The sequence below is a fragment of the Cydia splendana genome, chromosome 9 (assembly GCF_910591565.1).
Source record: "Cydia splendana chromosome 9, ilCydSple1.2, whole genome shotgun sequence".
In the NCBI taxonomy this organism is placed as follows: Eukaryota; Metazoa; Arthropoda; class Insecta; order Lepidoptera; family Tortricidae; genus Cydia; species Cydia splendana.
Window position 1 is genome coordinate 15537881 of NC_085968.1, and position 24655 is coordinate 15562535.

The following is a 24655-nucleotide window of genomic DNA, read 5'->3' on the forward strand; positions in this document are numbered from 1 at the left end:
TTTTTTTAATCTATCATACATAACCGGGATTCGAACCTGGTCTATATTCTTGTTGTTTGTTTGTATGGCAACTTTTAAACGATGCATGATAGGTGGGGGTGCTCGACCAAAGATCATAGAGGGCCCCGAGACAAAACAAAGTAAATTAAAAAAAAATCAAAATGGCTGACTTTTTTTTTTATTTTTTTAAGTTGGTCCGAGCGCGCTGAGATTTGGCATGCGGTGAGCCTGGGGGCCCAAGATTACCATGTCAAAAATTTTTTTTGGAAAAATCCAAAATGGCGGCGGAAACGGGTAAAGTCAAATATCCAAATAGGTTAAGCGAGCCCGAAGGGCGAGCTTCAGGCCGGGAGGCCGAAGGCTGACCCTGGTAGAGGGCCGAAGGCCTGGAGCCTCCACCCCGACTCCCAAAACGCGACTCCCAATAGGAAAAGTGTTGGGTCGTGTTTAAGCTCCAACTTCCCCCTCTCGTGTGTCGCTTCGGGCCTTCGGCGTTCGCAAGCCTCGACGCTTTGCTGTCGGGCATTCGGCCCGCCGGCTTCGCTCATCAAGACAGTTGACTTGGTAGAACGCTTGGAAGCACCGCATTCACGCAGCTCGGCCTTCGGCCTCGCGTTTTGGGAGTTGGGGTGGAGGCTCCGGGCCTTCGGCCTTCCGCCGGGTTCGGCCTTCGGCCTCCCGGCCTGAGGCTCGCCCATCGAGCTCGCTTAACCTACTTGGAAATATGACTTTGCCCGTGTCCGCCGCCATTTTGGATTTTTCCAAAAAAAATTTTTGACATGGTAATCTTGGGCCCCCAGGCTCGCCGCATGCCAAATCTCAGCGCGCTCGGACCAACTTGAACAAAATTAAAAAAAAAGTCAGCCATTTTGAATTTTTTTTAATTTAGTTTGTTTTGTCTCGGGGCCCTCTATGATATTTAGTCGAGCACCCCCCACCTATCACGCATTGTTTAAAAGTTGCCATACAAACAAACAACAAGAACATTGACCAGGTTCGAATCCCGGTTATGTATGATAGATTTAAAAAAAAATTGAATGCCATTATTATTAAATCTAAAATCGAAGCCATGGTTCCTAAGAACAGATTTCGCTATCTCTCATAGTTTCTGACTTCTCCATACTGACCCATTTGGATTGATCACCCTGTATATGCGTTTTGTTGCTATTGCAACAGCGTTTTGACTATCGAATACAATATTAATATTTAAGCCAATAGCAAAGTGACAAAAACCAACTAGATTTACAACGTTACTTGACTTGTTTTCTAAAAGTTGTCTTGACTAACATTAACCTATTCGGAATATTTAATCATGTCCGATACTATTATGAGTGTTCAGGAATTAATAGACACCGCCTTTCCGGATGAAATAGTAAGGACCTAAGTAATTAAATTTAATGAAATATTTCTAAAAGTGTACTTGTAAAACATAAATTGAAAAACGTAGCTATTTGATACTTACTAAAACGAGATTGTTTTTAGTAGTCTTATAAAGATGATTTAAATATTTCAGACAAATAGTACAATCAACTTACGATTGTTGAAAACGGTAATCATCATAATTGCTAACCAATTAAGAGTTCTTCACCGACAAGTGCAAGTTTCCGTTGACCGCGGTGTAAAGCACTTCAAAACAAGTTTACGTCCGAGTCAGACTGTTTCTGAAGTTAGAATACAAGTTGACGATAAAGAAAAGCAAACCAGAGTTAGCAAAGAAGGAGGCAAAAGAACGTCAGAAGAGAGAACAGAGCAACTGGTGAAGAGAAAAGAGGAACGAAAATCAAAAGACGAAGGAAAAGTAAACATAAAAGCAAAATCAAAAGATGAAGAAAACAATAAAGAAGAAGAAGGAACAAGTAAAGAGTTGAAAATTAACCAAAGGGAAAAAGGCATCAAAAAGAAAGTAAGAAAAGATAAAGTGGAACGCCAAAAAGAACGAGGTGTAAAAGTTCAATCTGACGGCACTGAGGAGCATGTAGATTATGACATAGGTGACCCTGTGTTACAAGAAGCAGTTTCAATACACGTTACAAACGAAGATGTAAGCATTTTTTTATTTTACTTAGCTCATTACTTATTGCAAGTATGTATCTAATGACTGAAATGTTACCAGTGTTCAGTTATGTTATATGTTGAATATACTGTAGTGTTCCGTGTTATTCATTAGAAAAATTAAGACCAAGTTAGTACAAGAAGACACCTACCGACTAGCCACTATAATTAACAGATTAGTCTAGGTTACACTCTTAAAGTTCATCTGTAAGTAGTTTATTTATTTGGCCGCTAAAGTAAATGTCTCTATTTTCTCAAGGACATGGAAGAGCTGCGAGAGCGAGAAATCAGGATCATAAGTCAGGTATATTTATATCATTTACGATCATGTGCATATCGTGACTACTTTGAAAAAATCTCGTATCTTGTTCTGTCAATCAAAAGTAAAATGTGGTAAATGGGATGCATACAGAGTTACTGCGTTTTAACTTTGAGTAGCAGTGCCAAATATGAGATTTTTTCAAAGTCGTGACGATATTGACTGTTAATCTAGTCCGCTGAATTATGGATTTTAGTTTAATATTAAAGGTACCAAATAAAACAAAAATACAATCTATCTCATGTCACTGTTCATTGAAACGTGTTTTTATCTCTATTTCGTAGCGAGCTGATTCACATGAAGATCCTGCTTTAACACCATCTCCGATGGCTTCAGTGCATTCTTTCGGTAAATTTTATTCAATTCACTTACCTATCAAAAATAAATAGTGATGTCACTAATTTAATTAGCCTATTTAGTAACAAAATCTGAGATAGTGTCTTGGCATTTAATGTTTTTCTTTTGTTTCCAGGCAAGGAAAATCTACTTATAGGTAAAGATTTCTGTCATTTTTAAGCTTATTAAGTTATTAGGTATATAAGTATTGTTATCATAATTATGTTCAAAAAAGTCCATTTATATTTTATGATATGACATAGCATCGTTTTGAAATTGTCCTAATTTTTTTTTTTTGATGTACCTATGTATAGGTACTGAATAACATGCAAGCAAAACAACGACAATAATAATACCATAATACAAAACAGATACAAGTTAAAAAACCGGACAAGTGCGAATCGGACTCGCCCAGCGAGGGTTCCGTACTTGCTGTTATAGCGGCAACAGAAATACATCATCTGTGAAAATTTCAACTGCCTAGCTATCACGGTTCATGAGATACAGCCTGGTGACGGACGGACGGACAGCGGAGTCTTAGTAATAGAGTCCCGTTTTTACCGTTTGGGTAGGGAACCCTAAAAATAAAGTATACCTAGCTCATTAGCTTATCTAAGTATAGCTTATTTATAAATTATAATTACTTAGGTATTGTTACATTTATAAATAATACCCTACAATAGTGACAATAGTGAAATAATCTGTCTTTTTATTTTCATGCTGCTGCAGTTTCACCTCAAGGTAAGATAATAATACGATAGTTTTATTAAATCCTAACTAATTTTAATCATGTTGATTGTGTCATGTTACTCATGTTATGGTCTAAGAATAACATACAGCGTGGTCCAAACCTCGACGTCCAAATTTTTTTTTAGATTCCTCACGTCGTGGGCTACCAGAATATACCCCATATGTATGTTAGCCGTTGTTTCGTATTTTTTTAGCAACTGCGCCGTCTGAAAAGGATTATGCTACAAAAAGAAACATTCAAAAAAGTTCAATATTTTTTTTTTAATGAATTACTTCACCCCGGAATTTCTTAACAAAGGCTAAAGTTCAAAATTCATAACTGCACATACAGTAAACAAAGCACATTGACACATCACACGTCACGTCAATCACATGGCCTACCGCGAAACAAGAAAATCGAAATTTCGTTATGTAATCTCTCTATCACTCTTGCATATTCGAGCGATAAAGAGGCAGATAACTAAATTCATAACTCGAAAACTACGAAAAATCGCCTAACATACATGGGGTACATTCTGATAGCCCACACCTTGAGGAATCTAAAAAAAATTGGTGTCGAGGTTTGGACCCCCTGTATTAATACTCTTTTTTGCGTAGGTCGCGTTCCACGCATAAGTGTGGTCACTAAAGAACAATTCGATGAACTAGCTAATGCTGTTCATGAGCTTGAAGCCCGGTTTGATCCGACGATAGGCATCCCGAATTTTCCCGACAATGCAGAGTTTTTGAAAGCTCTTCGATCCGGAGCTTCTCTAACGGAAGCGATGGCGGCTTTCCAAATGTCAGCAAGACTGCAGACCTTCGAAAAAGCCTTTGAAATCATGACATCCTTACTCACTGAACTGGCTAAAAAGACTCCAGGAGTTAATGTGTCACAATTTCGTCAATTGGAAACAAACTTTGCTCGTGGAGGTCTCCTTAATGAAATCAGCTTACCACGTCGAGAGGAACATGTACAAGCTGATTGGGTTTCCCGCGATGAATTTAAGTAACTACGACTTTTTTTTTAAATATTGGCTATATCGCGTATTTATCATCTCAAAATGTATATTTATTAACATTTGGTAGTCACTCTCATTCATGTTAAATTAAACGTATTCTGCATTCCAGCAACGCTATGCATGAGTTGTACGACGAAGTTATGCAAGTCGTAAAAAAACATGCTAAACATCCTGATACCAAAAATACTGAATTGTTGTTAGGACAACTTGGTAAGCAAATTTGTTTATCCCATTAAGAATCAAACAATTGTCCTATGTTTTATTTTAACAATAAGTTTTTTGCCTACAGAAAGAAAAATAGAATCGGTAAATTACAGAGAGCGTGTTGAAAATTTAGAAGCAGAAATTACAGAATATGCTGAAAAGTTTATTAATCTAGACTTTAGTCTTTCATCTCAGGTACACAAATCATTTCAATTTTTGCAATTTAGAAAAAAGTAACTACGCACTTATAAACTTACAATTCTTAATCTGAACTTTAAATTTTATTACATAGATTGGAAGCTATCAAGAACAGTTGACTCAGATGCAGTATCAATTAGAAACAGGAATAGAAAATATGCTAGACAAAATGGCTCAGATACGCTCTACTCCGGAAGGTAATTACTTATATAATGTATATGAAAAAATGTAGAAATAGTTTATGCAAGTTTTAAGAGTAAAAAACAATACGATTTTGGTCCTTATTTCAACATCACCATCGTTTTCATCGTCACTGTGATTATGATTGTCTCTTTATTTGTATTTCGTAATTATTATTGCCATCAGCCCATCATCATTTGCAGCCAACACCATTCCCATGATGATCATGATCAAGATTATCATAATCATCAAAATGGCAAGCACTATCAACTTATATTAATATATATATATATATATATATGTTAATTGCAGCTCTAAAGGAATTAAATATACGGCTAGACACATTCCAGCAAGATTTAGAAAATACAACCGCCGAACTCAAAGATCTGAGAGCCTTTCAGAATAATATGACTTTGGACCTGGCGGTATAGTATACTATTTACAGGATAACCTTACGCAAATCTATGTAGTTCCGCAGCAAACTCAGAAGGGCTTGTGTTGTGGGTGCTAGACAATGATATATTACATACAATACATATATAAGGTGCTAACAAATTAGTCACGGATATTTTTACAGCTCGGTTCTCGGAGTACATTTAAGTATGAAACATCATTGGTTTTGTTATGTTTTTTTGGAGAAAACTAGGAAACAAATAGGGAATATTAGGCAAAGCTCTGCGCAAGGACCGGAAAACCCCTCTTTACGCTTAATCCTATCAATTCGGTAACCCAATCGATTCGGTTACCTTATCATTCGGTAACCCTATCATACTGTTACCTGATTGTAATGGTAACCTTATTGAAACGGTAACCCTAACCTTTAACCGAGTTAATCTCAAAACCCCATCGCGATAGGGTTTTTGTTAAGGGTTTTTAACAGGTTTTCATTCAGTTATGGTAACCTTTATTATCGGTTGCTTACTGGTTTGCTACATTAAAGTAGTTTTAGTGATGTGCCGTCAGAACTAAAAAAAATACTAAAAAAAAATGTTTATTTTATTTACTTTATTTATATTTTGTTGATTTTATTGACTTTATTTAATTTATTTAATTTAATTTATTTATTGAATTTATTGAATTTATTGAATTTATTGAATTTATTGAATTTATTGAATTTATTGAATTTATTGAATTTATTGAATTTATTGAATTTATTGAATTTATTGAATTTATTGAATTTATTGAATTTATTGAATTTATTGAATTTATTGAATTTATTGAATTTATTGAATTTATTGAATTTATTGAATTTATTGAATTTATTGAATTTATTGAATTTATTGAATTTATTGAATTTATTGAATTTATTGAATTTATTGAATTTATTGAATTTATTGAATTTATTGAATTTATTGAATTTATTGAATTTATTGAATTTATTGAATTTATTGAATTTATTGAATTTATTGAATTTATTGAATTTATTGAATTTATTGAATTTATTGAATTTATTGAATTTATTGAATTTATTGAATTTATTGAATTTATTGAATTTATTGAATTTATTGAATTTATTGAATTTATTGAATTTATTGAATTTATTGAATTTATTGAATTTATTGAATTTATTGAATTTATTGAATTTATTGAATTTATTGAATTTATTGAATTTATTGAATTTATTGAATTTATTGAATTTATTGAATTTATTGAATTTATTGAATTTATTGAATTTATTGAATTTATTGAATTTATTGAATTTATTGAATTTATTGAATTTATTGAATTTATTGAATTTATTGAATTTATTGAATTTATTGAATTTATTGAATTTATTGAATTTATTGAATTTATTGAATTTATTGAATTTATTGAATTTATTGAATTTATTGAATTTATTGAATTTATTGAATTTATTGAATTTATTGAATTTATTGAATTTATTGAATTTATTGAATTTATTGAATTTATTGAATTTATTGAATTTATTGAATTTATTGAATTTATTGAATTTATTGAATTTATTGAATTTATTGAATTTATTGAATTTATTGAATTTATTTCATTTATTTCATTTATTTCATTTATTTCATTTATTTTATTTTATTTATTTATTGAATTTATTTAATTTATTTAATTTATTTAATTTATTTAATTTATTTAATTTATTTAATTTATTTAATTTATTAAATTTATTAAATTTATTTAATTTATTTAATTTATTTAATTTATTTAATTTATTTAATTTATTTAATTTATTTAATTTATTTAATTTATTTAATTTATTTAATTTATTTAATTTATTTAATTTATTTAATTTATTTAATTTATTTAATTTATTTAATTTATTTAATTTATTTAATTTATTAAATTTATTAAATTTATTAAATTTATTTAATTTATTTAATTTATTTAATTTATTTAATTAATTTAATTAATTTAATTTATTTAATTTATTTAATTTATTTAATTTATTTAATTTATTTAATTAATTTAATTAATTTAATTTATTTAATTTATTTAATTTATTTAATTTATTTAATTTATTTAATTTATTTAATTTATTAAATTTATTTAATTTATTTAAGTTATAATGTAATAATATTTATAATAAGAACACACCACACAGGTAGGTATAAAGATAAACAAAGGAAAGGCAAAAAAACTTGTTTTCTCAAAAATGGACGGCAAAGTCGACTTTGCCGTTTAAAAAGTAGGTCGCGAAGCGCGTAGTTTATGGTCAGTCAAAAATTAAAAAGTTAAAAACATTGCAGTCTCGATTTTGGGACTGCAATGTTGCATACAAATTCCATTATTTGTCGAGTTCCAAACTTTTTAAAAGTTAAAATGGCCATATCAAATGAAGGCACAGGCCCATTAAACAGCCAAACAGATGATTAGTACCGCGACTATTTAGCTGTCTCAAATAGGTTGGCGTATTTTCGGCAGAAAAATACACTTCTATTTTTTTATTAAAAAAATAAAAAGGCGGCATAGCTAATTTTTTCAATTGTATCTACTTTTTTCTGTGAAAATATATACGTAAGAACGTTGCTTTTGTAAAATATTTCTATGATATTTATATTTCTTGCACCATTTTTGAGAAAAGCACTATATATGACTCGGCTGGAAGGCTACTTGCTGGCTTCGGATTCAATTAAACGGACTCCCAAGGTCGTCCGTTTAAAACGAATCCTCAGCCTGCAAGTAGCTACTTCCGAGCCTCGACAATAATGTACTATTGTGCTGGAGGCTTCATAGACCGCCCATGCCAACCTCGGTTATTCAATAATAAGTTGAATTTAAGTGTGCGTAAAGATTAAAATCGTTTGAACTGGTCAAAAACCTCATAATGAGGTAACTGAATAGACTGGGTTTTTATTTCGGTTACCGGTAACAGAGGTTAACTCGATCTGATACGGTTACCGAATCAAAGTGTTACCTTATTAAGCGGTTACCGTTATGGTAGGGGTTTTTATAAACACCTCTAAAATAACCCTATGAAAAACCCCGGTTAAGGTAACCGGTTCCTGTCCCTGGCTCTGCGTAGGTGGCACCTTTGTGGCACATACAGTAAACAAAGCACATTGACACATCACACGTCACGTCAATCACATGGCCTACCGCGAAACAAGAAAATCGAAATTTCGTTATGTAATCTCTCTATCACTCTTGCATATTCGAGCGATAAAGAGGCAGATAACTAAATTTCGATTTTCGCGTTTACCGGTAGGCCCTTGTTAACAAACCGCCTTGATGCATCAATGTCATATTTTATTGTCTGTGAAAACTTGGCAAAAAACAGTTTAAGGCACAGTATGTATAAGTTAGTCTATGAATTTACTGAGTCAGTAGTGCTGCACTCTGTTTAGAGGATATAACCAACGGAGACGCCATGTCTAAAATTTTCGGTACAAAATAGTCTGCCGTTTTTTGCAGGGGAGGGGCACATCAAATGTATAGGTACGTCAGGTCAGATAAACGTCAGTCCATACATATGGTTGACATGTGGTTGACCATTGGCCGCCTTTTTTCGACAGAGGGGAACGCCTGTTAATGGCCAAGGCACTCTGGCAGAACATTGCAGCAATATCCCCTATTTGCTACGTTAAAACACCCTGTTAATAAGATAATTAAATGAGACCTCTTTAGGCATTCTAGAACCTTATTAAACATGACGTGACGTGACATGACAGACAGTGTTAAACATCTTGACACGTACATAATAGGGATGATTATTTTAAAAAATAATTATAATATTTTTTTTTGTTCGGTAAATGAAAACAAAAAAAATATATACTAAGGTTCCTTAATTACAGTTAAAAGTTAATTGTTTTAATGTAATGTATTATCTCTTAAAATATCCGTGACTAATTTGTTAGCACCTTATATATTTATATAAAATTATATATATTATTTTCGATCCATTTCAGGAATTAAACAAAATACTACCTAGTAAAAGTCTTATTCCTGAAAAGGGTCGCAAATTTAAACAAGCAAAATGAATAAATAGATATAATTATAATCATAATAATTCCGTAGTGTGATAAATGGATTAAGGAATTGTTTATATAATATTTACACACTTTTTTCTTATGTAATCCAGAGAATATGGAAAGAAATCGAGTTAATACGTGATGCCAAGGCCGATCGAGAAGAGATCGCTGACGTGCTCCGCGATAAAGCAGGAATCGAAAATCTCAATGGGATGGTCTCAGCAGGGGAATTTAATGCAGTTTGTGCAGATATACAAACAAAGATTAATGCTTCATATAACAAGTTCAACAGCCAAGAAATCGTTTGGCAGGTAAATAGAAGTAATACTACAATTTCATTGTGAAATTACTACAACTGAACTGATCCCTACATCTTACACTAAGCACTCACATTTTTACCACGATTGTGAGAAACCTATGACAAATATTATTAGTAATCTTATAACTTGTCACATGAGTGTCCAATTCCCAAATTTACATAATGCTATAATGTTTTTTCCAGATGGCTATAGATGACCTTGCTAAATCAATAAAAGAAAAGGGTGATTGGAAGGACATCTATACTCTACGTGAGGACATAAACCGCCATCTCAATAACCTGCAAGACAAGGTAGATAAGCTGATAGAGGTAGTCGGTGAACCTCGTGCCGCCGCTATTAGGAAGAAACTCTTCAGTGACGCTGACTGCGTATGCTGTGGTACTCCTGCTAGTATGAATACAGAAGTGCCTGTTCAGAGGCTGCCTAATTTTACTAAGATAAGAGCATCAGCAGACGGCGCCGAAGCTCCTAACATACCAAAAGAAGATGGGGACCATGCAGGACTATGTATTCCGGGACGCCCTGTAGCGCATCCTAAGAATGAGAGGTATTGGAATTTGGGTATATCCTGGATACCAATTTTTATAGTACTCGTAGATAAACTTGCTAGGTAATTTTGCTAGGTAAATTGCATAAAAATGTGCCTAATATCAGACCTAATAGCTTTTCATGCGTGACGAGTTGATGCGGTGGCAAGAATTAGTCCGACAAAGCATACTTTTTATATAATCTCAAAAGTGAACTAGGTATTGCTATAAAATTACGCCATTCGCTTCATCATATTATAAACTTTGCTTATTCCTTCGTTTCTTAACAGAAGCCATATATGCCAGCGGTTTTGTGGTGGCTCCCACACTCTTATACCACCTGTGTCTCGGGCTCCTCCTGGTGTAACCATTACTCAATGTCCACGAGAAAATACTACTACAATCGGCAGTGACGGAAAGGTTATATTATTATGTTTTTTATTTAACTATTTTACTATAAGTAACGTCGGTGTTGTACTACAATATTGTATTGTATCTATTGTTGAGGCTTAATGTCTTGTCACTCGTGTTTTAATTTTTAGGTTACATTTTATGGTAATTTTGATATACATAGAGCGATATAAAATTAAATAAAATGGAACTAAAAAATATCCATACTAAATTGTTGCCATGATTAAGCATTTTACATCAAAAATGTGACAGTTAGTAGGAAGTGGCGCCCTCAATAATTGTCTAAAATTTCTTGTCGGACTATAAGTTTGCTTTCGGCTTTAATAACTATATTTTAAAATAAAATGTAGTAAACAATTGTGTAAAATGTAATCACATATGTTTAAATTTTTATTTTGCAGGCATATATGACTGATGAGTACATAGAACTTAAACCTTGTGCAGAATGTAACGTTCCAAAAGGAACTCCGCAGCTGAAGAAAAACGCCGATGACCAGGGTAAGAAGTCGAAATTAGTCATAAACATAAACATAATAGGGATGATGACACATATTGAATTTTATAACAAAATCTAGTAAAATAGATAGCAAATGAGCAATTTATCACAATATTGTGGATATTAAAAAAATATATGGAAATAATACAAAAATACAGCACCTGAAAGTTTCAAAATTTAAGTTTTTTTTTAACTTCCAAAAACGTAATAAGTAAGGATACCATGAGCACAACACACCCCTAATGATCGCCTTCGTTGACCTGAACAAGGCTTTCGATACGGTCAGCAGGGAGGGGCTTTACGCTGCCCTTGAGAAAATTGGATGTCCCCCGAAGCTTCTGAACCTGATAAAATCTTTTCACGACGGCATGAAGGGCTCAGTTGTATTTGACGGTCAAGCATCCGACGCGTTTGAAATGCAGAGAGGAGTTCGTCAAGGCTGTGTCTTAGCGCCAACACTATTCGGCATATTTTTCTCTCTTTTGCTAAAGGTTGCCTTTGGTGACACGCAGCAAGGAGTTCATCTACACACGAGAGCAGACGGAAGATTGTTCAATGTCAATTACTTAAAATCTCGTCGTAATCGCGTTGACCTATTTATCGACAGTCTGCTCTTCGCCGATGACGCAGCCTTCGTAGCTGAAACACCCCACGAGCTCCAAAATCTGATAGACAAATTTGCCTACGCGTGTTCCCTGTTCTCCATGTCTATCAATACGAAGAAGACCGTAATTTTAGCGCAAGGGTACACTTTCCAACCATCCATCCTCCTGGAGACTGTACCCTTAGAGGTGGTCGACAAGTTCTGTTACTTAGGGTCCACCGTGTCGAGCAACCTCTCCATCGACAGTGAGGTCGACCTTCGCATCGGCAGGGCGGCCACGACGTTCGGCAGGCTGCGTACAAGAGTGTGGAATAACAAATATCTTACTATCAGGACCAAGATGATTGTTTATCAAACTTGCGTCCTGAGCACGCTCTTGTACGGAGCCGAAACCTGGACGTCGTACGCTAATCAGGAACGTCGACTAAACACCTTTCACATGCGCTGTCTTCGGAGTATCCTCAACATCACTTGGAAGGACAGGGTCACTAACGAGAGAGTCCTGGAAATTGCACAGCTTCCTAGCATCACCGCCCTGCTGAAACAGAGGCGATTGCGGTGGCTTGGGCATGTGCAGCGTATGGATAGCACTCGTTTGCCTAGGCGGATTATGTTGAGCCAGATAGCATTTAAAAAGCGCCGCATTGGACGTCCCTTGCTGCGTTTTAAGGACTGCGCGAAACGCGACATGGTCGCTTTTGATATCGATAGGGACACATGGGAGGAGCTCTCGTCAGATCGCGATGGATGGAGGGGTACCATCGCGAAAGGTCGCGAAATCCACGACAACGCATGGTTCCAAGACCTTGCCCGAAAACGCGCAAAGAGGCACAATCCACCTGATGGTGCCGACATGGCTCCCTGCTTCAGCTGCCATAAATGCGGTCGCAAGTGCCGGTCCCGCATTGGCTTATACAGCCACGAGAGACGTTGTTCCTCGCTTACAGACGCTGCATAAATCATCTGTCAAGATGTTAAAGGCCTGAATGAATGAAGGATACCATTCGATTCCTCACATTTTATCAAAAAAAAAGATTGTATAGCAACTATATCCATAAACGCAATATTTCACCGACAAAAGCGCAATTTTCTTGTTTTGTTCATACAGTTCATACTTCAAGATGGACTCTCAGTGACCTTGACGTCACGGTCACTTATCGTTTTGTTAGGGCCGTTAGGGGCGTTTCGCGAGTGAAGTACGACTGTCGGACTTTGACTATCATTTCTGATTTTTGTATTGCTTTAATGCAATGGGTCCCATATAGACATTTGATCCTAAAAACAACCCTGATTGATTGATACCATAAATGAAAATTTGTCATCTAGCCTATTTACATTTTTCATGGTCTGAAAGTCTGTTTATCTATGAAACGCGTTGAAAGTGATACGGTAAATTTACTTTTGAAACCACTTTATTGTGATTTAAACTAACAAACTAAAACGATTTACACTCATCATTTATTTTTATAACTTACTCGCGTAAAACTTACGTTCGTGGTCTGCGTCAGGCTATATATAAAAGTAAGTTTTACGGGATTGTATCCCGTGTTAGTTTTAAAATAATGAAACCACTTTTTCCCTATGTTTGCTGGGTCCTTTGTGCCCTAGTGTATCCCTGGCTTTAGTGGAAAAGCGCTGTGATAGTATCTCAATCGCGAGATAGAGTACCCGTTCCTTTCTTATCCATATAGGTAGAAAAAGACCGGTAGTCAATCTATAGCACGCGAGATACTGCCGCGGCGCTATTGTGCTAGAAGCCTTGTGCGATTGCCGATTATTATATCTTTCTTTCCAGCCACAAAATCAGCTATTACCGAGAGAAATACTTCATCATTCGCCATAATGGAAGAAATGTCTTGGCTGGCAGCGCATAAACGTAGCGAAGGATCTGAAAATCGAGTTTTGCCTTCATTTGATAATTATGATATTTAAACTTTTACTGGTTCCATTGTATTATTATTGCATTATATTTTTTTCTTTAAAGTGTTCTTTATTATCAGTGACCATTCGTAAACTTGTATCCAATAGAAGCAATAGTCAGTTACGTGTGTTGTATTAGGAAGGCCCAAAAATACGTTTACAATAAATATTTACTGCGAACATATTGTTGAAGACAGTTTTAACAAACGTTTGTGTTTGTGTATCAAAGCTATAAAGGAGAATATTTTAAAAATAATACGTTGTAATTGTAATCTGTCGTGCCCAGGTCGTGCCGTATCAGGTGGCCAACCATCTTGTCCCTTTTATCTTAGCTATTGTGCCTAACAGGCATCTCTTCTCTCCCGCCATGCTCAGGGCCTCTTCGTTCCTCTTGCTTTCTGTCCAGCTAATCCTTAGCATCCAGCAGCAGTTTGTTTTAATTCAATAATTTTAAATTTTAATGTCATTTTGTGAAAGACGTGTGAGAAAAACGTGTATATTCCTAAAAATTATTTGTCGACGTATTTTTAGGCCATCGTGATTGGCAGTAATAATTATACAAACCCCTCTCTTTTACGGGAAGGTTGTTAAACTCTAGCTTTGCTCTAGCCATTTTGACAAATAAAAATTCCATTACCACAAGGATTTTCGTACATTGACCCGCCTGTTTCTATCTCTATCGCTCGCGCATAATTATATTGCTATCCCGATCGCACAATGTCATTAACCGCTGTCATCACGTGCGGCATAGTAATATAATTACGAGCGTCCAATTGAGATAAGAACATGCGGGTCAATGTACAAAATTCCTTGTGCTAAACGTCTATTCGTTTTAGGGTTCGGTACCCAAAGGGTACAATCGGGACCATTACTAAGACTCCGCTGTCCGTCCGTCTGAGTCCGTCCGTCTGTCTGTCTGTCACCAGGCTGTAACTCATGAACCGTGATGCTAGGCAGTTGAAATTTTCACAGATAATGTATTTCTGTTGCCGCTATAACAACAAATACTAAAAACAAAATAAAATAAATATTTAAGTGGGGCTCCCATACAACAAACGTGATTTTTTTTGCCGTTTTTTGCGTAATGGTACGGAACCCTTCGTGCGCGAGTCCAACTTTTTTAAAAGTGCTAACACCGCTCCATAGACCTATATAATAGGGACAAGACATATTGTTCTATACGTACAATTGCTTATAGAAATAGCACCCATTTTGACGGCACACACACAAATATATATCTATCTCGTTTTTACTCAGTACTGTAACCCATAGCAAAAAAAGGTGACAGTATTTCAGTACGGACATAAAGTGTTCCATGAAAATACGTAAATACCTAATGCGGCCGAAAATCCGCCATGTTTAGTCACCCAAATGTCATTGTCTGTCAGTTCAGCCGGTACTTGTCCTGTCAAAAAGTCGTGGTGAAAATTAAAATTATTAATTATCTTTCAATATTTTGCTTGTGATTGAAAATAATTGAAGCCAAATGTGAATAATTACGTCGCGAATATGCCAGTGTGTAGTGTATTAGGGTGCGGCATAAGAAAACCACCAAATCAGCCATCTTTAACCATACACAGGTACGCTATAATTTACATGAAAAATATTGGTTATTGTTAATGTTCCTGGGAAATTTAAGGATGTTTCACATTATAAATAGCAAGGTTCTTCTGTGCAGTTATAGATCATGAAGTGATTGGATTTATTTAACTATATTTTTACGCTTAAATAATGTAAACATTTCAGCTAGGGTTGTACTTACTTTATTTATCGACTTTGATATCGATATATTATGATTGCCTATTTATATTTTCTTATTTTATCATGCTACCCCGCTTCAAACCAACTAAATTATCTTAATTTAATAATTAAATCATTTTTATAGCTTACCAAGAAATGAACATAAAAAGAAAGAGCTGGAGATGGAGACCATGACCGACTCTCGGGAGCACTCGGGTCCGTGGGATCGTTACTCCACAAGCTGCCCTGCGGGCTTTTTTATATCATTATTAAAGTTTTTTTATATAATTCGACATTAAGAGACCATATACATATAGTTGTAATTTATAAAATGGTTAATGTATTGTTATTATTTTTGCTTGTATGTAAATTCAATGTTGACGTATAAAAATGCCCTTGTGGCCTATTTGCTGAATAAATGTTGAAGAAGTTGAAGAGCGGAAGTCATTCCTTATTTTTGTAATAAAAAAATGTTCTGAAGGTGTTTTGTTTTTTTTTCACCCGTCGCTTAATAAGCTTGAATTTTGTATCGCTCTCACTTATAGATACGGCGCACCAAGGTCGAGGTGCAGTGCAGTAGTGTGTTACAGACTTCAGGGTTAGCAACACAACAAAATTGATTGTAATAGAGAGGTAAAGTCCAAGAAAAACACGTACACTTATTCTGACATCCAAAACAGATGGCGCTGTACTGCGCCATGTGTTTTGCGGTCACTAAGTTGTCAAACGTCAACTTTTGAAAATCAGTGTTACCGCAAAAATCGCAATATGTATTGAGTAGTCATCTCGTTTACCTGTCAAACTTGAAGCACGAAATTGTCCTAGACTCCACACATCTTACTCAATCAAAGTATCTTTTCACATAACAATATACTAATAAAGAATTTTTATTTATTTACTTACTTCCTATTAAAACATAAACTGCACAAATAATACATACTTAGTATTTTAAATAAAATGAGCCGAGAACGTTAAAAAGGTATCGATGTATCGATAAAACCTAGTAACAGTAAAAATCTTCTGGGCAGCACTAAAATCGCTATGTTTAGTCCTAAGATGACGTCACAGTGGCACGCATTATTCGTTGACGTTTCACTTCCATAGCTTTCATATTTCAGTGCACCGCTCCAAAGAATATAATACTCACTACACCGCTCCCTCGATTGAATACCAATGAGTTTTGTAAAAACTTTTTGAGTTAACTCGTTTCTTTTATCGAACTGGCTGACGTATTTTCGTCGTTCTTATACCGCGCTTTCTTTGTTCCGTGTTCTTATACATGTCTTACTTGACGGCTGTGTCAAATAATAGCAATCACCGATAGTCGATAGCAATCAAGTATTTGTATGTGATATACCTGAGTGGATTTGTTTTATAATATTAATTGTTTGCTTGCGTTACTTTTCCGTAAAACTGAATTTGTAGGTATCTGTCTGCAAATACAAATACATATATTTTAGTATTATTACAGTATGGCGGGGTCTAAAACAGAATTAATGACTGTTCGGGAAATGATTGATGCTGCTATACAATTCAATAGAGATGTAAGTTATAATAGTACATTGTTAACTAAGGCATGTAAGGCACCCATTTCTGTTAAGGTAGTATGGCGCTCGAACGCAGTCAGAGCGCCAATAGTCCGATACTGAAATGGTGCCTTTCACCCGTGTAAAAACACTCTACTTTTCACTTCGAATGCGAGGAAAGTAAAATAGGGACCGTGCACGATGGAGGGTCTGCCATCTTGTGGCCTGAATCGGAAACATAAACATGTACATTATCAAAGCAAATGCTGCCATTCACCGTTCTCGTACGTTTTCTTGTGCATAGAAGGTTCTTGAAGGATCTTGTGGGCTACATCGGAAGCATAAACTTCTGGACCACGAGCCAGGAACAGATTTCAACACCAATCGCCTCCCGGGTGATAACTCGTATAGTGGTTAACGGCTATGTATGATGAACTCTCATGGACGTCAGCTGCCGCTCCGTTGGTGGGTTGAGGAATGGCAGTCACCGAAACATGTAAAAAAAGAAATAGTTATTTGTACAACAAGAGATCAAAGTTTGATATTTCTTCGAGTGCTTATTTTGAGTCCCGTGCAAGCGAAAGATTCTATAATAGATTCACGAGCGTAGCGAGTGAATCTAATTTAGAATCTTGAGCGTAGTAAGGGATTCAAAAGCGCACGAGATGTAAATAACTTTGATCTCGTGTAGTACACAAAATTTTTCACCCTAAGCAGTGAGAACATACCTAGAGGGACAGAGATAATAGAACCCAAGTATCGAACTTGTATTAGACCCCGCATGTTGAAATGACATTTGACTATAAAGGTCACTTGAATGTCATTTTGTCTCACTCAGTGAGCAAAATCGCATTTTGCTCACTGAATGAGACAACTCAGTGAGCAAAATCGCATTTTGCTCACTGAGTGAGACAAAATGACTCAGTGAGCAAAATCGCATTTTGCTCACTGTTTTTAAGAAGCAAAGTACCCTTGTTCGAGGTGCTGAGGTGAAAATAAATTTTGTCATCGCCTCCCGTCTGATACTCTGTCAGATGATAGTTTAGATGTTATTATAAATATAAAAAAACCGTCAGCCGGTTATATAGCGGTGGAAAGACCGTCAGCTACTTGCATTAAACATGTAAAAAATAAGCGCTTTACCTTTTTATTTAGTAGTAAATAAATCATGAAACAAAAAGCAGTCTCCCACTTAAATTGACATACGGCAGTCAAACATGGAAATACACCGAAGAAGCCAAAAACAAAATTAGAAGCTGCCAAAGGGCTATCGAACGGAATATTCTGAAAATAAAACTAAAGGATAAGATAAGACACAGTGATATTAGAGCAAAGACAAAAATAATAGATGCGGTAGAATACAGTCTAAAGTCCAAATGGAAATGGGCCGGCCATGTTGCTAGAATGCACGCCAAAAGATGGACTAAAGTGGCCACGCTGTGGAAAGGGCCAGACGGCAAAAGAAGACACGGCAAACCAGACGCCAGGTGGTCAGAGGAACTCCGTGACATAGATAAGGACTGGCCCAATACTGCACAAGACAGAAAAAGATGGCAAGAGCTGGAGGAGGCCTTTACCCGTGAGGGGTCCTAACCAAATTAAAGGTTTATTTTAATTACCTTTTTGTTATGGAATAAATGGGCTTTTTTTTTTTTAAATCATGAAACTTTGCATGTACGCTTTCATCAGGCGTTCCAATAAATGCCTTACGGATTTGCGGACATAAATGGTAGGCGCGTATTTTTTTCATGTTTATGCAAGTAGCTGACGGTCTATGCGTTGATTGGTCCATGCAAAATGAAGTGAAAGTCGTGCGCGTGAGATGCACGCCAATCACCAAGACGATAGGCAAAGATCATATCAAAACCGTAACAAATTAGTAAATTAGAATCGCGTGTATATCACAAATGCTTTTCTTGCAGTCACCTATGGACCCTATGGTAGACTACAAGATGTTAGAATCAGTGTTATACATCCTCGCAGGCCAGCTGAATGTTTTACAAAGACATGTGGTGATTGGTCACAGCAGCGAGTTGAAGGATGCTCCATGCAATGCGGAGGATGCAAAGCAATGCGTTGCCAAAACACTAAAAAAGCAAAGCAAAATTAAAGTTACTCAATTAAAGATTCGCGGAAAGGTGCCTACAACCGAGTGCTCGGCTGAAAAATGTAGGAAGTATTTTGGAGAGTGTACGAGAATAAGGTCTAGGTCTATGGATGTAAGTACACCATATTGGTTTCTTTTTTTATATCACAAAACATAATACAAAGAACTTAAAACTAAGATGCGCCACAGAAACTTTATACGTGGTGCAAATGCAGCACTTCGCTCAAACTGCATGCTTAATATTTACGAGTATATATTTTTACCTATATGGTATACATACTAGATACAATCACAATAAGTAAAAATAAGGTAAGTAAATAGTTATCAGCAAACATCGTAAATTTTATAGCATTTTCGGTGCAGCGGAGTGGTGTTAACGGAATTCGTATAAACAATTTCAACCCTAATGATTAATTTGCCTTAATTACGTTAATATTAACCTTAATTCACCATTTCGGTTGGAATTAACTATACCAATTCCGTTAACACCACTCCGCTGCACCAAAAATGCTATAAAATTTACGATGTCTGGTTATCAGGTAATACCTGCCATCAAACACTCCCGTCCATTATGTAATATTTCTTGAATGCGTTTTTAAATATATTTTTATATTAGAGGCTATTTTTACATATGTATATCCACCGGTAGATTATTTACATATTTCAGTATGCTAGGTAGTATATACAGGGTGTCCCATAAGTGACACGTCACAGTGACACTGGAGGTAGACCAGGCCAAGAGGACCCAAACCAACTTAACATGACCCCAGTAAAAGTGGCACGGTTTTTGAGTTATTGCCAAATTAAGGTTTTTTATGAATTTTGACCGTTTTTAACATTGTTAGTGCCAGTGTGCACTCGAAAAGGCCTCGAAGTTAGTTTTTTTTAAATGTGTACGGCATCATGAATAGTTAATTAAGATAACTGAATAGGTATTTTATCGATAAACAATGTAAAATGTAAAAAAGTACTGGTTTAATCTTGAATTAAATTCACAGCGAAACATTCGTTTCGACTTTGACCACCTGTCGTGCAAAAAAATTACTAGAAAAGTAATGAGCAAATAACGTCAAAATATTGAGCATGTTATGCAGATTCAAAAATGGTATAACACATGTACCTTCCTGCAATAAAATAGGAATTATTATCATCTTTCGAAAGCCTCATAAAAAATAAGTGAAAACTAGGAACTCTGCAATCCGTCGCTACTTTTAGTAAAAATAACGATTTATGTTGAGATATCTAATTCTGGATTCAGAAATTTAAAAAAAAACGCCTATTCAGTATTTGCCGAATGCATAAAAGAAAGAGATGGAAAATGGTTGTCCCTTTTTAAGGATATCATTGAGTTGATAAAGGTTCAAAGAAAATAAAATACTGCAGGTTAAAGTGTAATCAATTTTTTAAAGTAATTTTATTTTAGAATAGGTGATCGAATTGTTTTTCCCCGGCTTGTATGCACGCTTGGCACCGTCTTGTAAAACTTCAAGTTAATTTCCTTAAATTAATTTCGGATATGTTTCGTGCTGCCTCGAACATGCGCCGCTGTAGTTCCTCTTGGGACCTTATTGGCACGGAGTAAACTTTATCTTTTAAGCATTTTAAGCATCCCCAATGAAAAAAATATAATGGGTTTAGGTGCGGGGAACGCGGCGGGCATGCCACTTGTCCCAACAATGAGGTGGTCGCGGACATCGCGAGCGTAGTGTTCTGGGCAGCCATCTTGCTGTGGTTCCAGCTCCAGAAGATGGAGCGGCCGACTGGTACCAGTGGCATAGCCTACGTTCCCCGGACCTAAATACATTAGATTTTTTTATTGGGGATACTTAAAAGATAAATTTTACTCCAACCCAATAAGGTCATAAGAGGAACTACGACGGCATGTTCGAGGCAGCACGAAACATATCCGAAATTAATTTAAGAAAATTAACTTGAAGTTTTACAAGACGGTGTCAAGCATGCATACGAGCCGGAGAAAAGCAATTCGAGCACCTATTGTAAAATTATTTCAACCTACCCTTTCAAACTTCAACCTGTATTATTTTCTTTGGACCTTTATCAACTCAATGATATCCTTAAAAAGGGAGATAGCATTTTCCATCTCTTTCTTTTAGGCATTCGGCAAATACTGAATAGGCGTTTTTTTATTTCTGTATCCAGAATGAAATATCTTAACATAAATCGTTTTTTTTACTAAGTAGCAACGGATTGCAGATTTCAAAGTTTTAACTTATTTTTTATGAGGCTTTCGAAAGATGATAATAATTCATATTTTATTGCAGGAAGGTACATGTGTTATACCATTTTTGAATCTGCATAACATGCTTAATATTTTGGCGTTATTTGCTCATTACTTTTCTAGTATTTTTTTTTCACGACAGGTGGTCAAAGTCGAAATTAATGTTTCGCTGTGAATTTAATTCAACATTAAACCAGTACTTTTTTGCATTTTACATTGTTTATCGATAAAATACCTATTCTGTTATCTTAATTAACTATTCATGATGCCGTACACATAAGAAAAACTAACTTCGAGTCCTTTCCGAGTGCACACTCTAACTTCGAGACCTTTCCGAGTGCACACTGGCACTAACAATGTTAAAAACGGTCCAAATTCATGAAAAACCTTAATTTGGCAATAACTCGAAAACCGTGCCACTTTTACTGGGGCCATGTTAAGTTGGTTTAGGTCCTCTTGGCTTGGTCTACCTCCAGTGTCACTGTGACGTGTCGCTTATGGGACACCCTGTATAAGATATTAGCAAGGCAAACGGAAACTCACTGATTTGGACACCTAAAATTGGTATTATTGTTATAGTTATTAATTCGTTCCACTTTGGCATTTTATTGTGCTCTAGTAATCTTCATAAGTACGGGTGTACGAGTTTAAAGGTCGTATTTATCGATTTTATAATTTTTAGAAACCTGAAACAGCAAAACGGACATTTAAGGAACAACGTTTCGGTTAGTATTTTAACAGTTATATACAGATATAACTGAATACGTAGGTAACGTAGTCAAAACATATGGACCACGAGTTGCAACTTTGCATGACCACATTAAGAAATGAGTTGCAATTTTGCAGCTGGGCGTACCCGGGCCGATTCAGACGGACAGTTCCCATACAAGTTACAATCCGTCTGTACCGGCCCTAATTAATTAAGTGCTATTTGAATTTATGATCAATTTTCTTTGACATTTTTCAATTTATTTTCTTTGGTATTCCAAACTTATTTCCGCACAAATTTTAATTTATCTTGGGGTTTACAGATGTATTTCATGAAAAATTACTTGTTGGTAAGTTCAACGTTTAATTTTTAACGTAATTCCTATTCGCGCAACAGACAATAAGTACAAGTTTTTTCTTATTCATAGTATCAAGGATGGATACGGCGCCGACGACGCATGAACCTCAAGAAGGTAAATAAACTGTTGCCTTTCTAAACATTTTAAAACTCGATTAAATTTCATTGCCTCAGAATAATATTTTATTTCAGATCTGCGTAGTCCCATTGTCACCCAAGAGCAATATGATAGAATGGTAGCAAAGGTCCGTGAACTTCAAGCCAAGTTTGGCGCAATACCTAATGTGGAATCCACCTGGTCAAACCTTCATAAGCCCACCTCAATCACCGACCCCAAGGCCGCACTGAACATGGCCGCGAGATTGGAAGAATCCCATAAGAAAATAAATGAAATGCTAGCTGTTATCACTGAGTTTGCTAAAGATCTTAAAAATATGGCAACTTGGGCTGAATTGAAGTAAGCATTAATAATAAGTTGGTTCTAAGAGTACCTATCTATGTTACAGTATCTAAACAAAATACCGTCTTAAAAAATATTCGAGAAATAGTGGATCAAATAATAGGAAAAAGGCTTGCATGCAACGATTCTATATCTTGGTTAAAAATTGCGAAACATAAATGAAAAAAAATAATACTTTGCCGCACGAATTCACAATAACGCTCGTAGCAACGTGCTCCTTCTCCGAGGCGCGCTCGCGTATTGGTGAGGTGCTCGGGCTGCCCTTGCTTGACAGACGGCACTAGCTGGTAACACTTAGTTTCCGAGATATCGCAAAGTTTCACTGTGTCCGCTTGTTTCAATGTAGAACATCTTAATATGTAAATTTTAATATGCAGTGCCAAAACAATAGAAAACTATATCAAAAGAGAAGAAGATATCGAACGTGTTGTGTATTTCGCGGTAGCTATGTTCTTAAAAAATGTGTAAAAAGTGGAGAAAGGAGTGGCAAAGGGCAGGACGGTGACTCCAACATAGACCCCACTAAATTGCCGTCTGGCTTTAAAGACCATCACCGCAAGAGCTGGGTTACTATAAACCGCAACCGAACGGGAGTAGGACGATGTAATCAGAATCTTCACAGATGGGGAATCTCGTCGACACGTCGTGACTGTGGAGAGCCAACTCAAACAATCCCTTACATCATAGAAAAACCGGCCAAGTGCGAGTCGGACTCGCGTTCCAAGGGTTCCGTACATGAAGTCCGACTCACGCTTGACTGCACATTTCTTATAGGTTTTCCTGTCACCTATAGAGGTAAAGAACTATTTTGTGTATTTTTTTTTTTCAAAATTTTAGACCCAGTAGTTTCGGAGATAAAAGGGGGAATGGTCATTTTTTGGCTATTTTCTTAAATAACCTCTAACCTATGTGTTTTAAAATTATAAAAAAATATATTTGAAATTCTTAAAATGAGCTCTTTCATTTTATATATAACACGATATAGTTTGAAAAACTTAAATTTTTGTCTTTCTCATTTACCCCCCGAAAGTGGGCCCGTGTTTAAAATTCGTTTGTTTACGTTACACGTCCATCTTTGGGTCACTAATTTACATATGTGTACCAAATTTCAACTTAATTGGCCCAGTAGTTTCCGAGAAAATAGGCTGTGACGGACGGACAGACGCACGAGTGATCCTATAAGGCGGCGGTCGGCAACCTGCGGCCCGCGGGCCGCATGCGGCTCGTGAAACTGTCACTTGTGGCCTGCGAGCCTCTCTGGCTATGTAATATTGAGAAACGACAATGTCTAATAAAGTCATAAATATTAACAAAGTACGGCCCGCGTCAACTTACTCATCGTTAACTACGCTACTAAAACTACGCAAAAAAAGGTTGCCGACCGCTGCTATAAGGGTTCCGTTTTTTTCCCTTTTGAGGTACGGAACCCTAAAAATGCCCTATAAGGCGATTTGCCGGAAGCATGCAGGACTTGTTAGCACTCACACCGGATCCAAGGGATTGGCTACTCAAATTGTTTCTAATCTAGCCATTCGACATTACTAGACTAAAATTATGTAATCGCTTCTTTTGTACATAGGGGTCATACAGAAAACTATGTTCACTTCTTTCCTGTAGACATACCCAAAAGTTAAGGGCTATAAAGGTTAATTTTCCTATTTAACCCTTATCCACATGAAAGGGTATTCCTTTCATTTGGATAAGTATGATAAAATCATTACCTCATGCCCACTAGCTGTTAACTATAACGGAACAGTTGGCCC

The 24655-nt window shown here is 35.8% G+C and overlaps 1 protein-coding gene and 1 long non-coding RNA gene across 3 annotated transcripts in view; both read left to right on the forward strand.

Moving 5' to 3' along the window:
• Positions 1 to 1265: 1265 nt before the first annotated feature.
• Positions 1266 to 13775, forward strand: LOC134793621 (uncharacterized). Of its 2 annotated transcripts, XM_063765245.1 has the most exons (16): positions 1266 to 1372; positions 1514 to 2041; positions 2312 to 2356; positions 2656 to 2719; positions 2844 to 2864; positions 3437 to 3448; positions 4055 to 4445; positions 4568 to 4668; positions 4748 to 4857; positions 4955 to 5057; positions 5353 to 5465; positions 9587 to 9787; positions 9979 to 10343; positions 10614 to 10743; positions 11136 to 11232; positions 13630 to 13775. In XM_063765245.1, the coding sequence occupies exons 1-16, from the start codon at positions 1313 to 1315 to the stop codon at positions 13764 to 13766; spliced, it is 2478 nt and encodes an 825-aa protein (XP_063621315.1). In that variant the 5' UTR covers positions 1266 to 1312; the 3' UTR covers positions 13767 to 13775. The 2 variants fall into 2 exon arrangements, with proteins under 2 accessions (XP_063621315.1, XP_063621316.1); XM_063765246.1 differs by lacking the exon at positions 3437 to 3448.
• A 3596-nt stretch (positions 13776 to 17371) lies between these two features.
• LOC134793710 (uncharacterized) overlaps positions 17372 to 24655 on the forward strand; it is a 192463-nt gene continuing 185179 nt past the window's right edge. The window contains exon 1 of the long non-coding RNA XR_010144572.1: positions 17372 to 17516. This is a non-coding gene — a long non-coding RNA (uncharacterized LOC134793710). The remainder of the gene's footprint in view (positions 17517 to 24655) is intronic.